Raw genomic sequence first — 17777 nt, 5'->3', positions numbered from 1 at the left:
TGACCAATCAGAATAGTCTTTACAAGACTCTTGTGCCAACTAATATATGGAACAAATACTTCACAAGAGTCGATGCGGAATGTAGCCTGAGAGAACCTTTTTTTATAAATAAAAACTGGATCAGAAATGATATAAAAATGGACTATATCAAGAAAAATCCGATTCAAGTCAGAAGAAAAGCAGAATTCCACCTTAAAATGTAGAAAAATCATGTCTGAGCAGGGCTTTAAAAAATGGAGTTTTGAAGAAGGCACTGGGGGGAGGGAGGCACAATTCTTTGAATAATGACCTGAAATGCTGGAAATTCTAATCCCTTAAGGTCCTATCAATATAAAGAGGAATGATAACGTTGTCTGAACTTAGTATCCTCAAGTCAGGATAAGGGGACATAACTCTTTTAATTTAGCCTGGAACATATAAAATTAAACTTAGTTCCTTTGGAGCCAATGTGTTAAATAAATAAATAAAATTATGTTTGCTTAGTTTTCTATAAAGTAGGAAAGTAGCACTGCATACTTTATTATTGTAATTTCTTAACTTCTTTTTATCTGATTTGACTGTGCTTCAGATGAGACACTGACACAGTTTAATTGTAATATAATTACAACAACAACAAAAACTGAAATAAAAAGCCTTAGTTTTCTGTTATGGATTGTGTTATTGTATCCAGAACCAAAATAATAAACAAAAAATACTACCACAGAAAGAAATTTAGGCCAAAACTTGTTCTATTTTGAATGCTATTAAAACTGACATTACTTTTTCTGCTACTAAAATTGACTTTACTTTTATGTAAATAAATACATTTAAATTTAAGCACCATCATAACACTGTACAATGCAGTTCATGTCTCACAAATTCTGTTAGCACAAATATTGAAAAAAATCACCAACATTCAAAATAAAATAAAAACTGATGTGATGTTATGCATAACATTTATATACAAATGTGTGAACAATATTTTTGAGATCTTGACAAATTTCAATCATAATATAAAAATCAAACATAAAATGAGGTGTTTTTAAAGTTTGGTCCACTGAACTTAATTAATATATTAATTAAACTGAAAACAAAGAGTTTTATATATCCATGAAATTTTGGCACCAATGAACTAGCTTTATGTAACAATCAAATCTGTTTAAAATTTGTTCATAAACTTCCTAATTTTGTGAATTTAGAGAGCTTTTTCTAAAAATACTTGCATTAACTAGTCAAAATATGTTCTATCCATAGCAGTCAAAGAATAATGGATGCAAAAGACATAAAACACATTGAACAAGTGATCTTGAAGACAGTTCAACAAATTTCTGTTTCAGGTATATAAATGTATACATCATGCATTGCGAAATACATTGGTATGCCATGTGTACTATGGCATGCATTGCAAAATCCATCAGAGTGCCATGTGTACAGCATACATTTCAAAATCCATCAGAATGCCATGTGTACAGCATGCATTACAAAATACATTGGTATGCCATGTGTACTATGGCATGCATTGCAAAATCCATCAGAGTGCCATGTGTACAGCATACATTTCAAAATCCATCAGAATGCCATGTGTACAGCATGCATTGCAAAATACATTGGTATGCAATGTGTACTATGGCATGCATTGTAAAATCCATTAGTATGCCATGTGTACAGCACACATTGCAAAATACACTGGCATGCATGTTCCTGTACATGAAGTTGTGGAATGCTAAAAATCTGACTCATTCAATGTCCCATCAATGTAAAGCTGCATGCCAAAACTGGGTTGAAATTCAACAAAACTTTGCAAAGTTATGCTGAGGAACAAAAGCAGCAGATAGACATTCAGGGGCCATAACTCCTGTACATGTAGAAATCTTATTCAAGATCCCATCAATGTAATGTTGCCTGTGGCAAGTAGTACTCTCCATGATAAATATGCCCATCAAGGTTCATTAACAACGGTTCAATATGAAAGCTTAATGCTGATGCCCATGCCAATGAGAATGCCATCATACCAGCGATCCTTTGCCTCACCTGTACTTCAGAAGTGAGACAAAAATTGAATAGAGAAACTTTCTCGAGTTTAGACTCTAACAGTTATTTTATACAAAGAAAGGGCAGAGAATACTGCACTTTCCATTCTTTACCTTGAGTAGTTTCCCTGGTTGGCTTTTCAAATATTTCCTCCTGATCCAGACCTTTCTTTGACTCTGAATCTTTGTATGAACGGAAGAAAAATGATCTGCAAAAAATCATGAACAAAAACAGGGTGAGTTGTATCCAAATGTGCTTTTTTTTAATTATTACTGTGTTTTGTATCTTTCTATATCCATGATATATCCAAATGTGCTGACATTTTATTAATTATTACTATGTTTTCTTTCTGTATCCAGGATATATCCAAATATGCTGATCTTTTATTAATTATTATCATGTTTTGTATTGTTTTGTATCCAAGACATTGTTATCAGACCTGCCAACCCAAACAAGACCTTCTGAAACAATTTGCTAATTTTAGAAAATGTTAGTACTAACTTGAAACCATGGTCTCACGCATCAACAAGAACATATTGCATTCACATCCATATTATCACACATCATCAACCGTAACACATTTTCATTAATATTCTCACACATCATCAAACATAAAGCATTTTCTCACTGGTTGAATCCATATTCTCACACATCAACAATCTCACACATAAACAAGAACATAATATATTCTCTCATTCATATATTCACATATCAAAGAAGACATATTCTCATCCATATTTTCACAGATCATCAAATGTAATACATTTTCATCAATATTCTCACACATCAACAAACATAAACCACTTTCTCACTGGTTGAACACAATTTTTTAAAAATAAAACTGAAAAATGAAAGATGTACTGTCTGAAAAGTTGGCTTCATTTATGACAGTATGACCTGGTAAGTTCATACGTGGGTTATTCATATTTTTCTGTAGGTAAGATCAATTTTCAGGTAACAAAGTGCTCGATACTGCAATTGATAACTTTGAAAAAATGCATCTGTTAAGTTTGTAACTGTGTTCTGATACAATGACAAACAATGTTTCCAGCTAAAAGGTTTCTGAAACTGTAATATGAAAACTGAATGTGGATCAAACTCGGGCATGTTAACTTCGATATTCATTTGTAACAATCATATTTTGTATAATTTTGCAATAATTTAAGTAAGGACTGGTAGGTCTCTGTCTTCAAAAACTGTCTATCCATCAATCTGTTATCCTCCCTCTTAAGCCAAAGGATGCAAATTACCTAAATTTGTTAGTGTAATTGTTCATATGAAAACCATATGCTAAAAAACTACTCAAAAACTTTATTCCTGTTGCAGAAAAAGTTGAAATTTTGTCGTGACATGAGCTTAAATGAATGATAATGGAAATCTCTGCTAAGTTTGATTAATAAAACAGCACAATCTATTTCTACTTGAAATACATACTGAAATTATTTATTTTTATTTTTTAAAAAGATCAATATTTGGTCAAGGAAACCAACCATTTCTCTGAGAAATTACCTGAAAAATCCCCTGTCAATAGCTGATGCATTTAAGATGACTGAATCTTCCTGGTTGTATCCCGTGTAGGAGGCAATGGCCACAACAGAATTTATGCCTAGGAAAAGAGAACAGAGAATTATAATAAAACCAACACATAAAGAACTGGCAATATATAGTAAACAATTATAATAATAAAAACAAGAAACATAGAAATGGCAATATGTAGAAAATAATCATAACAATAAAACAAAAATACATGGAACGGGCAATATCTAGCAAACAATTACAATAATAAAACCAGCATGCATGTAACTGGTAATACATGGTAATTTTTTTAAAATAATAAAACCAAAATACACACGGAACTGACAATACGTAGTTGTTCATGGCAAAATGTGAACCCTAATATTTATTCAAACTACTCAATTTTCTGTTTGTCTTCCAAACAAAATCTCTTCTTGCTTTCTAGTATCAAAATTTCTTTATCTCTTATAAATCTGAAAAACTTTGTATATCTTTCTTAAAAGAATTGAGTCATAACCCTGAAAAGACTAGAAGGACAGTGTTTGTATGAGAACTCCTTGTAGATACAATTACAGCATGCACCAATGATGCAGCTCTTATGGTCTTCTTAACAGTGCAAGTCTATGCTGTCTGAAATTAGTTTCAGAAGTTTGCTACTTTTACTTACTGTATTACATATAAGGATATTCACTTTAAACATTTTGTGAAGTACATATAATGATGGTTTTGAAAATGCATGAAAGATGAGGAGAAAGCAAAGATCACTTGCATAGATCCATTTCTTTATTAGGTCCTAATTATCTGAAAGTGATAAAATTACCAAAGTGTACTCTTTCATATTGACAAAAAACATGAAAGAAGCAACTACAATATTTTTACTAATTACAGTGAAAGTTGTGTAAGCCCTAGATGTATCCCTACCTGCAGAAAGCTTTCTATATCTTAGATACTAAATTCATCCTAAGTTGCAAGCAGCTCTCTAAACCTTAGATACTCCATACATCCTTACCTGTAGGCAACTCCCTCGATCCTTACCTTCAGGCAGCTCTCTAAAATTTGTATACTCCATACAGCCTTACTTGCAGGCAGCTCTATAAATCTCAGATACTCCAAAGGTCCTTACCTGCGGGCAATGCCATAAACTTTACATACTCCAGAAATCCTTACCTGCAGGCAGCTCCCTAAATCTTAGATACTCCATAGATCGTGTAGTTGTGAGAGGTTTCTGAGGGTACAGCAGACCATGGGCAAGGGTATCCATTCTGACATGGTAGTTGCTGATGTAAACACCCATAGCTTGTTTACCCATAGCAGATTGGTAAGTGTTACGAGGTGACTGAAATGGAAGGCATGACAAGAGCTGTCAAAAGCTTGCATGTACACTGATACCAACTAGTAACATTTTGATTAAGACCAACTGTTCCAATATCTAAAGAAATCGTAGCTTTTCCATTTTTTAATTGGCTTCCTTTTCTCAACATACAGTACTGTACATTACGGTATATGACACATCAAGTTGTACAAAGAAACAAAAATCTCAAGAATTACTTTTTTAAAATTTTCTAATGAAGGTTTAGCATTATGAAACCCCGCTTGCACCAAAGCTTGTCTCGACTGAAAACTAAAAATTGTTATGACACACTTGACTGTATGCCCAAGGTCACTGAAGCATGAAATTTAAGTCAAGGTGCATTACTATTAGTATGACAATTTAGTTTTCCCCATGTTGGATTCAAACATCAAACTGCAAGACCCTATAAGTGGGATTGCCTGAAAAATTCCACTAAAGAAATGCAAAACTAAGGAATGATAAGAAGGACAGATAAATGAACAGATGAGAAGGCAGATCACTAAATTTCCATTTCACGTTTATTGTGGATCATATAAAAAAAAGGTCTCTGTCCATTGAAGGCAATCAAAAGTTGTCATTAAGGTAACAAGAAATAGGGTTTTCAAATGCTAGACCTTAAACATCAAACATTAAACAAAATCTGTATTCTCACACTTTTCTCAATAAATTATAATTTAAATAAAAACTGTATTGAACAAGGCCAAAAATGCTAACAAAGAATTAAAATTAAAATGCACCAGTATTTAAACTGTTGTCTACTTAAACCACAAACTTTAACCTCAAACCTCTCCTCATTATCTCCCCTCAATTCAAAAGTAAAATATTAAATAAGGTCAACCACATGCAATCTACCAGAGAAGTGAAAATGAAATGAACAGTTCCTTCCTACATGGTTTCCCAATAAATTGCTAACAAGCCTGCAAAGACCAGGCAATTTAACACGGATGTGAAATTTAAATGCATATTTCCTTCCTACAAGCCACAAAGAAATCCTTAAAACAAACTTTAACCTGCTTATTTCAAACAGATCATACTTTAAATACAAATGTTAGCCTGCTTATATCAAACAGACCATACTTTAAATACAATCTGTGGCCTGCTTATATCAAACAGACCATACTTTAAATACAACCTGTGGCCTGCTTATATCAAACAGATCATACTTTAAATACAAATGTTAGCCTGCTTATATCAAACAGACCATATTTTAAACACAATCTGTGGCCTGCTTATATCAAACAGACTATACTTTAAATACAATCTTTAGCCTGCTTATATCAAACAAGCCATACTTTAAATACAATCTGTGGCCTGCTTATATCAAACAGACCATACTTCAAACACAATCTGTGGCCTGCTTATATCAAACAGACTATACTTTAAATACAATCTTTAGCCTGCTTATATCAAACTGACCATACTTTAAATACAATCTTCAGCCTAAAATTTTCACCATAAATTGCACCAACAAAATTCAGAAATATCAAGTAAAAAAAGTATTAAATAAAGCCAAGCTTATGGTAATAAACACCTGGATGTAATAAAAAAAAACACAGAAGGTAATAAACACCTAGATAGTAATAAAAATACATACGGTGATAAAAACATGTATGTTAATAGACTCACACAACAAGCCCATAAACATAAACTTTAACCTGCCATCTGCATCTGACAATACCAACAACTTTGGGGGGCACAAGATCCCCTAAAAACTAAAAAAAAAAATTTTAAAATTCAAAATACAAAGTACAACTTAAATATACTGACCCAGAAACAAGTAACTGCATTTCATTTGTACATGGAATTCATTCAGAATTTATTTAGCATGCACTGTTTACAAGTCAATTATGTCTGTATTTACACAGCTCAATGATTTTGCTAAAGTTTCAGCAATGTATTAATTTTTGGGTCTTACTTTCAAATAATTGTAAATCTATTTACAATCTGTTTTGAAGGAAATAAAAATGCATGTTTCCAGGACAGGTATTTCATTTAGAAGTGTTCAAAGGTGAGTTGCTTTTGCATCTTGTCTTATTAAAATAGTGCTTTAATAAAACTGCAGAATTAATTTATGCCTTATTTTCTTCACATATAAATTGTACAGCCATAATAAATGGTGTGTGTGTGTGTGATTTGGATTTTTAATAGCTTTAAAACTTTGTCAGTGATATTGCTATGATGACTACAGTGTGGCAGTTTAGTGATGCCTAGCACTGGGGCATCATGATGCAGACATTTAGCATCATGTCCAACCCAGTCCTAACACTAACCTCTTAATGCCGAGTGCCTAGCAAGGCATCTGTTAGTACCATTTTAATAAGTCTTTGGTATGACTTGGCTAGGGTTTGAACCAAAGACCTCCCACATCTGAGGTGGACACTCTAACCACTAAGCCATCATAATGAATGGTTATGGTCATGTGATATCAATGGTGCTTTTGACAAGCACTAGGTCATGGCTTGTAAAAGTAGAAAAGCCACCACTGTTTATCAAGAACTGGATCCGGGATTATCACGCAAAAAGGGCTTTTCACTGGAAATGATGAGACAGCTTGAAAGAAACAGATTTAAAATCTGTTCATGAAATGCTTTTCTATTTAATTCTGTTTACATGTATTATTTCATTTGCCTTCATTCTACATTCCATTTGCATTAGTTCTTTATTTCTTTTCCATTCATGCTTTATTGACAAACCTTCAGCATGCTAGAACTCTCTGTTCTACATTTGTGATGATTAGGTCCAGACCCAAATAAGCTGATGCAGGTAATTTTGTGGTCAGGATCTGATGGAGATGATTGGATTTTGGTCATCTAGAGTGAGAAGTCACTTACCTGGTTGTGATCAGGGAATGGGATGATAGATGCACAAACTCCCAGTATCATGGCCGGATGGATCTCACAGTGGGTGTAGGTGGAGCAATAGGCCACCTCTTTCTCCTGAAGGTCATCTGGGGTCATGGCCAGCATAATTGTCTCCTCCTCTAGAGGGTCAATGTACTCCACTACACCACTGGCCACCAGGTCCTGCCAGCTAAATGACAATATGGGATTAAATAAAAGATCAATTGCTTTAAAGGCTAAATGTTTTAACTCCATGACTTTTTTTATGACAAGTTTTCTAAAGATTATTTAAGGACCCTGATGGTTATGATTTTAATACAATGTGGAGTTTCAAGTGGAAGGAAACAACACTCTTGCATGGATCTGCCTAGTCCTACATGTAAGACGCATCACATGTTATTTATGTTTTAGTGCTAGTCTTACTACCCAAATAACGGTCTAGTATAGCATGTTCAGTAAGTATATTAATTGCATATCAATTTGTGGAAGAGTGTCCATATGGGCTGCAACGTGTGTGAGATATTCCTGAAACAATGACTACTTGTTCCGATGCCAACATTAATGATGGATGTCAATTGTAATCAAACACATGATAAGCCTGTATTCCAAGTTTGATCAAAATTGGATCAGAAACATCCCAAGTGGGATTTTGTTCATTATTGAACTTGTCCAAGGTATTTATGATGTAAGCATATATTCCAAGTCAGAATAAAATTGGATCAGAAAATAAGAACTCCCAATAAGAATGAGTGTGTTTGTGTGATTTGGATTTTTAATGTAGCTTTAAAAATATTTAAGCTGTTTAACATTCCTTTGTTTAAGCGTAAGTTTACCTGCAGTTACTGTACTCTCTCTGTTTAAGTTGTTTAATGAGGCTTTGTTTTGGAGGTTAACCTGTAATAATTATACTGTTTAATGCGAATTTCTTTAGGCAGAACATTACCTGTAATTATTGTATTCTCTCTGTTTAAGCTGTTTAACATAGCTTTGTTTCAGTAGTTTACCTGTAATTACTGTACTCTATCTGTTAAGTTGTTTAACATGTCCTTGTTTAGTCAGAAGTTTACCTGTAATTTTACTCTTGTAGTTTAAGCTGTTTAACATGGCTTTTTGTTTAGGCAGAAGTTTACCTGTAATTATTGTACTCTATCTGTTAAGTTGTTTAACATGGCTTTGTTTAGGCAGAAAGTTTACCTGTAATTATTGTACTCTCTCTGTTTAAGCTGCTTAATGTGGCTTTGTTTCAGCAGAAGTTTCTGATTTTCTACAATCAGAAGTGGACGACAGATTCGTCCAGCATCAGTGTAAATTCGGATCTCACGGTCTCTGATATCTCGGATCATTGATACCTGAAAGAATATTTAATGGCAACATTTTGTTCAGATTAAAGAAGCTGACCTCCGTCTTCTAAACCTTTTTAAGCACAAAAACTCAATCTCTAACTCAAAGCCCTAAATTCTGACATCCTGCAATTATGAAGATCATGATGAAACTAAGAACCATAGAATTTTAATGAGTGTCTTACCATTGGTTCCTGTCATTGTTTGTGTAATTTAATTTACCTAACACATAAATCAAACATTTTAAGCTTATGTTTTATTTTCAGAAAATTCTGGATTTAAGTTGCAAATTTATAGTTAATTAAATATTAATTTTATGCACAGAAAATTTTGAGAATTCTGCTAAACTGAACTTTATTTGACAAACCTATAGAGAAAGTCAAAATTAAGGTAAATAAAAACATTAGTTAATTTAGATATCAATTTATTTTCTACTTACCTCAGAAACAATGATGTCCATTTCACGTCTCAGTTTTCTAAGTGTATTCATTAGCTGTTCTGGTTCTCTGTGTATTCCAACCCAACAACCATTCACAAAAATCTTGGTAGCACTGTAAGAAAATATGTGCTGCATGTTGCTATATGCTTTGTAGCGAAATAATAAACACATTGATACTTAATACAAATTATACATGCTGCTACATGCTTTGTAGCGAAATAATAAACACATTGATACTTAATACAAATTATACATGCTGCTACATGCCCTGTAATGAAATACATAAATACATTGATACTTAATACAAACCCGCATTTACACCCTATCTAATCCTTCAAACAATGACATCAAAGATGTCCATCATGTTTGAGTACTCATATGAGGGGAAAAAAATGCCCCACAATCATAATTATCCCCATTTCTAGACTCGTCATTTAACTCACTCTTTAATAATAAGAAACTTTACAAAAATAAAAATTTAAAGAATTACTTGTTACAAATATAATGACTATATGGCCATAACACTTGGCCCAAACTTTGCAAGTAGTGTTAATAGTGGGCATTAATGACATGTCAGCACTGCACTGGCTACATGGTGCTGACAAATTTAAGTGGTTTTCTGGTGAACAAGTGTGTAAAGGTGGTGAAAATAATAAAAATAGACAATAACAAACTGATTTATGTCTGCAACATTAGACAATCATTCATGAAAACCTCTCCCCTATCCCCCTCAAAAAAAAACCATTCCTGATAATTTTGGTCTGTGTCTTCAAAAGAGGCAAACTCTCCAGTACAAAACAATAATGGACAATGTAAGAACGTTTACTGATGATGTGAACCAAACCCTTGGAAATATGGAGAATGCTGAGCACACTCATAATTGCATATCTGTTGTTAAAACTGGTGTTTGCTTGTTTTGAAAAACTTTCCAGTCATTCAAACAAGAATTCTAAGTAAATTGTACAATTTTCAACAAAAGAACTGGATGTGATATATCAAAAGTTATGAAGATCTGATTTTTTTTGCAGGGTATGCAGTAATAACTTTCTACGTACCCTACATGCTTAGGTAAGTTTTTAGTTAATACCTTCTTTCTGCTTGCCGAACAGGAATGGGCAAATTTCTGTTCAATTACCCAATTATGCAACGATTCAGACATACCTGGTAACTGATCTGTTTAGCAGTCAGCTGGAATTTGTTATGCAATAGCAAACTGACAGATCCCACCCTCTGCTAAGTGGTCAAGCCATAGTTTAAATAGCAGTTACTCTTATCAAAATCGTTAGAGTGTGAAGTTCTAGAAGATAAGTTTTGCAGTGCAATAAAATGTTTTTGAAAAATATGGGCATGTGCAATATATTTCTTTTAGGTTATCCCAAAAATATGCATGCAAAAAGTCAAAATAAAAAAGGTAAAACAACAGATTTCTCTATCACATGTTAAAATATTAAGAAGTCATTGTAATAGTACTTTTTGCCATAAGCATGTTTGACATTTGTGGGTACCAATGTTATTGGTTTTGCAAATATAAACATTGTTGTCAGTACTTAATTCATGGATTGGAAAGAGATCTTAACATGGAGCCATGGTAGCTTAACTTGTGGAGTGTTGAACTTCAATCCAAAGGTTACAGGTTTGATACCCGCTATGCTGTACTTGAGAAGGGCACTTAGCTCCCATTACCTTGGTATGATATAGCAAACAAATGTATTAAAAGTGCTGTCCAAATCAAGTTTTATTTTATATTTAAAAAAAACGGAAATGTCTTTGCATACAGATTATTACTGACAGGGTCTTTAAATTTTTAATTTGCAGTACTTTTAAAGGAACAGATGGAAAACCAAATCTAAGCCTAACTAATACAAGATGTCCTCCTCTTTCAGTCTTCGAATGGTGGCAAAATAAATCTTTCAATAATTAGTTATAAAATACTGCTTTCCTATCCCATTATTGTCCTTACTCTTGGATGGCAGATGGTGCCACTTCCTCTAGGTTTTCCATGCTCCACTCTTCCAAGAACTCCAAGATGGGAGAGGGCTGAGATCCGACAGAAATGTATGCCATCAGTGCCAAGTTCTTCACCAATCCTACTGCACCTCCCTATTGATGGAAAAGATCTAAATGAACTTCCTTCTATCGGATATGCAATCTGGGTTTCTTTTTAAACAAGACTTATCTCTCAGCAAGAAATTATGTTCGTCCCTGCAATAACTTTTTGCTAAACTTGTGGTAAAATGGAAAACAAAAGCAGCTGTGAATATTGTTTAATTTAGGCACATTCACTTAAAATAAAAAAACAACTATGGTTTGAATAATAGCAATAAAAGTTAATATATCCTATCTTCACCAATAATCTATGGACAGGAAAATGACTTTTGGAAACTTTTCTGGTCTCCTCAGATGCATGGAATCCTTATTAATTTTTTTTTCCATTAAAAAATGTTGACAAGCACATCTTATTTTTCTAAGTGACAAAATCAGATTTTTAAATTTAACATTAGAAAAGTTCTCTACTTGTATGTAATTTTACCTCTGGGGTTTCGGCAGGGCAGATCATTCCCCACAGTGTGTTGTGTAACTGACGAGGTCGAGCCAGCTTGCCGTCTCGGCCAATTGGGGAGTTCAATCTTCGCAGGTGTGACAAGGTTGAGGCGAATGTCAACCGATTCAATACCTGTGAAACTCCTGCACGGGCCTGATGGGCCTTCTTTTGATCACCCCAGTTGCCAGTAGCCAAGGAATATTTTAGCCCGTCTGTAATGATTCTGGTTTTAATTGCAAGTTCCAAGTTAAAATCCTTTCCTCGATCGATGAACTTTTGTGCATACATTCGTACCTCCTTCATAAGGTTTCTGAACATTCTGTGCATAAAAAGAAGGACACTTAATGTAAAAAAAATTTATACAACAAACCCAATCTTGCAAACCAATGACAATAAGACCGTGATTAGCTCAGATTGAAATAATTACAAGCCACCCTGCCCTGAAAGATATGACTGATTTTCTACTATCCAATTATCATGACAATATTCATATTCCTTATGAATTAAAGAAAACCCTAAACCTAACTTGTAATTTAATAAATTATGTCCTTATCATTATACCATATTTAAGTAATCTGAATTTGACATGCAGAAATACAAGGACTACAATATCTTAAACTTCTCCATTTTCACCTACCTGAATGTTGTGGTACATTTTTTGCAACCCCCCCCCCCCAATCACTGACAAAATATATTATTAACAACCTTATATTACTGAGATCTTAAATGAAATAGTATCATACCCTCTAAACAAGAAAGCAAGCAGAGGTCCTGCCAGGTCCAGTCTTTTGTTTCCATAGTGATCTCTATCATCTACCTCACGCCGACCAAGAGCTGCCAGCAAGAGTCGGTGCACCATGTACCTGTTCACATATAATGTGTACTTGATAAATTTGTTCTATTTGTACTCATCTTTCATTTACAATGTACACATAGCTGGAAAAATGTCTGTTAATTTCTGTTGCATCTTGAAAAAGTTTGATGATAAATTTTTGATTGGATCGTTTCCTGCAGAAATAATAAAGCTCCATTAAGAAGATAATATGCAGATAATTCACTCTGAATAACATCAAGGAAATTAAATCGTCTAAAAACTGTTTTCTGCATAAATGCTAAAAAAAAACAACTTTTATCCGGGAATGTTTTGGCCAATGTATTAGAAATTTTTGGGCAGGCCATGATCAGATCATCTGATTTCTTTACGTATCTGATACAGCTCTTTTAATTTATTCCATTGATTTTCCATATCTATTCCATTTTGACCTAAAATAAAAATCAGAGTTCAATCAAGAGGCACTGGATCTCCATAATTTCTTGCTCACTCTTACAGAAACTTGATTCTGCATCTGCAAAACGAGGAAAAGTAATTACACTGTTGGCTGCCTAGTCACACTGGTACTAAGGGTATTGCAAGGGGAGATAAGTAGCCAAAACTGCCTTATAGTCAGTTTCTGAATTGAAGATTCTAAAAACTGACTTAAAATATTGCATAAACTAGCAGGTTCTCAATATCTGAAACAAAAAGCCCATAAGCACAAACAGATCAATATCACAGACTTCAAGCCCTTTTCTTGTTGACTGAAATGATCCCTACAGGCATCATTAAATCATGTTTTGACACATTTAAGAATTACAAGTTTATGTTAATGCATTACCTGCAACACCCTTAAGTATGTTAGAAAATTGCATTTGCTACATTTTTGAAATGATCAGGTGCCTAATTTGATTTTGTTTCGCAGAAGTACTGAAACGTTTCTCAATTTGTCTTAATGATTTATCAACTGTATGACAGGCCCATGAGGTTCAGGTGTATTACCTTCTAAGTATACTGGATAATGGTCACTACCGCATGGGCTATCCAGCTCAAAAGTGTATGATGGCTATTAAAGTCGCCAGATAGTAAAATTATTTCACAAAATGCTCATCTATGATATCAATATATAAGAAAAGAAGATCACTATCTTTTTATGGGAAGCGGCTGTTGTACCTACCCAAGAAAATATGCCTTCTTTGTTTCACAGAAATCACTGACACCAACGTGTGGTAACATTTCTTTCTGTAGAATTTCTCTTGCATACTTGATACGTTTTTCCTTGGTGACACCAGGCCGGGCACCACGGGCACCTATAAAGTTTAGAGCCACATTTTGTTCCTGAATCACAAAAGCTTCATCCAGGGAAGGCTTGACCTGAAAGAGAATAATCAAAATATATGGAAAAAATAACAATTATTACACACGATTTATCGGTGTACAATGAACTTTAAAAATACTATAAAGCATGTTTACAGAAAGGAAGGTACAAGTGAGGGGACCATAGAAAGCAAAATCCCTACTGTACCATGCCAATCTTGTTAACATCATGTATTTCTAAATGTCCCCATTACTAACATTACCCTTCAATACATAGCTGAATGCAAACAAATGATACGGTAAACCTTTCATGCGTACTAAACTCTATAAATTTTGTCACTATAAAGTTTTTCATAAGTTAAATTTAAGATCAGCATCTTGGTTTTAATCCAAATCAACCAGTTTGCTCAAAAAATGTGGGTTTACTGCAATTATGCTTCCGCAGTTTACAAATAATTAAATTGCAAAATTTGATCTGAATTTTAAGTCCAATATGTTATATTTATGAAGCAATATTAGCTATATTAAAAGCAATTATTACTTTCTGTCTACAGGTTACACAAACTGGACTCACATCTTAACTAGAACTTCCATACAATCCCTAAAACTGAAAAAAAAAAAATATTAAAAAAAATTAAAAAAAAGATAGCCAGACTTACCATTTCCATCATTTCAGGATCATCAAAGTCATAGATAATATGCTCCAGAATATCTCGGTCTGACACAAAACCAAGGGCTCTGAAGACAATTATGATAGGGATTTCTTGCTTGATGTAAGGCAGGATGGCAATGATTCTCTGTCCTATAGCACTCTTCTTGGCTCCCTGGGTGACAAAAAAAGGTAGCTCTTTTTAGCTGCTACAGGCAATGATAAAAGCATGAATCACACAATAAAGAAACAAGAAAATATTCACCATATTCTTTCTGTCAGAGAAAGGTTCAATGAATACATAAGTGCATTACAACCAATCCAGTTTTATTCAGACTAGTCACATGCAACCACTACCCTGTAACCCACTTTGTAACAAGGAGGCATTACGCTTTATTTTGGCACTCATTTACCCAGCAAGAAGACTATCAGTTGTTTCCCACAGCCCTGGCTGTAATTTTAAACACATGTTCATGGTCTGTCAACTGACACTAAATTTTAGCCACTTGGACATGGTTTGCTGTCTAACACCAACAGCTGGTCTCGACAAAACAGTTTTGTAGTATGTTCTAAAACATCGCAGTGACTGCTACCAGTACAACTGACCCCTCCCCTTACAACCAGTTCTGCTGATTCAAGGTCATGATTCACAAGACAATTTTTCATTTATTAAGATGATCTAAACTTTTACTCAGACTGATCCATATTTTTTTTATCCACATTTCATCACAACTCCAAATATGCAGGCTTGAAATAACAATAATGTGCCATGCAGATACTTGGATTTAGATCCAGAAAGCAGTATCAAGCAGGTCACTGATAGATTGGATTTGATTAAATTCTGGCACAACACAGAACTGCAGAAAAAAACCCTGAAATCAATACTAAGAAATGCAGTCCATAATTTCTGTACAAATTCTAAAGAAAATATGACAAAAATGAAGAAGTAAGCAGCGGTTTCTTACCCCTATCGGAAGTTGCCTAAAAACAAATGCAAGTACTGCAATGGGAACAGGTGCAATTCATATTGTGAAAATGACCCACAATTACCCATGTAATTATTCAAATGATGAGGAACTGCATAACATCCATGTGTAAATTCCATTGCAGAAATCTGCCAGTAAACCTTCAGTAACCAGTTAGAACAGAGCAGTTTTCAATCTAGAACACAGGGATATTGGGCCAATGTCTCAATATTTTGTAAAGGGATGTTAGATGGGCCAATATCTCATGTGGTTTCTTTAAGCTGGAAAAATATGCATTTTATTCTTAAGTATTCATAAGTAATTGTATGTAAATAAACGATAAAAACTACTTCATTAGAATCAAATGTTTATAGGATATAATCTGCACTCTTGTCATATATAATAAAAAGAATTATTCCCCATTTACTAGTAATTCACAGTGAAATTAGATGTTTTAATGGATTGTCTTTGAAAAATAGTTGGGTCTAATGCAGACAAGACAAAGAGATTCCCAATTTTATACAAAATTAAATATATGTAAGGTGTTTCACTCCAGTGTTAACCAGTATGATTTGGTCATTACAAACTGATGTGTTGTTTGGCTTGTACAAAAGGTTTCAATAGCAACCTGAATCCATTTTACAAAGCAGAAATTTCATGGCATGCAAATGAGAATCAGAAATGTATATCTATAAAGTGATCATTCTAAAACTGCCACCACTTTTTCTGCATGGTCTCTATCCTGGGAAAGACAGACAAAGAAACTATAACTGTGGTTGAAGCAAGCCATGATGTACGACTTACTTTACTGCTACTTATATTTCTTTCCAAAGCTTCATTTTAGTTGATAGTGGACTGTGTGAAAAAAGGAGAAGCCTTTTTAGACAATTTCATTGAGATAGCATAGCTTGGAATTTTTTAATTTGTGCAATTTTTTTGCAAAAAGGTCATCAACACGTTTGCAAATCAAATCCTGCGAAGTCTGCTTGCATGTAGAGAATGCTTATACTTTACCAATATGTTAAATATAAATCTGCCAGCATAAGGGATTGTAACCAATGTAGCTAAACCAGAAGCCCAAGGCTGATCTACACAATGCAGAACACAGGAAAAAGGCTGAATACATAATCGGGTACATGACTGATTATTTTGACACTGTCCAGTCTAGACTGGACACCTGATCAAACTGACCTGTCCACCCCTGGCCATCATGTTAACCCAGAGAGTGCTCGTAGGTCTCGAAGAGTGCTCCAGACAGGATCTTATCTCAGTCTTGAATGCATACTTTGAGTCCTTCTGCTGGAAAACGTACACTGAAATGGAAAAAAATAAAGTGGTCAAGACAATAAATCTGGCACAGTTTGAGAGAATGGGCATTATTTAGCAGTTTTCACCTTAGGGTTTTAATAAAGCACAATCTGACATAACTACTAACTGCAAACTCTATATTAACCCTTTTATCACTAAGTAACTTGGCAGGCATATAACCGTAAACACTAAGTAACTGTGGAGTTGTAAAGCAAAATGACTTGTGGATTTTGAAATAACATACCTTTACCAGTTTTAAAGATATCTGGCTGGATTAGGTATCAAAATAAAGGTTAAAAGTTAAATTGTATGACTAATTCAATAACATTTGCATATCTTTTATAACTGTTAAAATAAAGGCGCAAACAGGTAACACACTGGGTAAAATGCACAAGCAATTCTTTATTTACTTTGTTACATGGACAATATTTTCAAAAACTTCATCTCAATCAAATATTTGAAAGCATTCTATAGCTTTTCTTGAGCCATCTAACACTCAGTTTGGTCCAGCTCTCATAGAAAACTGAAATAAATCCCATTGGTTCTTAAAGTTTTGTCCAGAACAAAAATGTGGAGTGCACACTTCCTCTGGTTCAAAACCTTCAAAGTCCTCTTCATCGTCATCACTGTCACCCACAAGCACATTCAAATGCTGCTCCAGGTGTTTTCTTTCATTTTCAATCAACT

General features: G+C 34.0%; 1 protein-coding gene across 1 annotated transcript in view; it reads right to left on the bottom strand.

Moving 5' to 3' along the window:
• The window catches only part of LOC149795012 (DNA-directed RNA polymerase II subunit RPB2), a 49682-nt gene that overhangs the window by 17425 nt on the left and 14480 nt on the right, over nt 1–17777 (bottom strand). Inside the window, exons 5-16 of the mRNA XM_089964674.1 lie at nt 16974–17095; nt 14828–14992; nt 14029–14225; nt 12781–12900; nt 12026–12356; nt 11456–11595; nt 9496–9607; nt 8911–9065; nt 7708–7906; nt 4693–4861; nt 3520–3616; nt 2124–2218 (exon numbers count right to left, since the gene is read on the bottom strand). Coding sequence (XP_089820800.1) covers nt 2124–2218; nt 3520–3616; nt 4693–4861; nt 7708–7906; nt 8911–9065; nt 9496–9607; nt 11456–11595; nt 12026–12356; nt 12781–12900; nt 14029–14225; nt 14828–14992; nt 16974–17095 — 1902 coding nt within the window. The remainder of the gene's footprint in view (nt 1–2123; nt 2219–3519; nt 3617–4692; nt 4862–7707; nt 7907–8910; nt 9066–9495; nt 9608–11455; nt 11596–12025; nt 12357–12780; nt 12901–14028; nt 14226–14827; nt 14993–16973; nt 17096–17777) is intronic.

Source organism: Sinohyriopsis cumingii, chromosome 7 (assembly GCF_028554795.1).
Source record: "Sinohyriopsis cumingii isolate HCF-2022 chromosome 7, ASM2855479v2, whole genome shotgun sequence".
NCBI classification, from domain to species: Eukaryota; Metazoa; Mollusca; class Bivalvia; order Unionida; family Unionidae; genus Sinohyriopsis; species Sinohyriopsis cumingii.
Note: the sequence above shows the minus strand (reverse complement) of the source record. Positions and strands in the feature narration are given on the sequence as shown.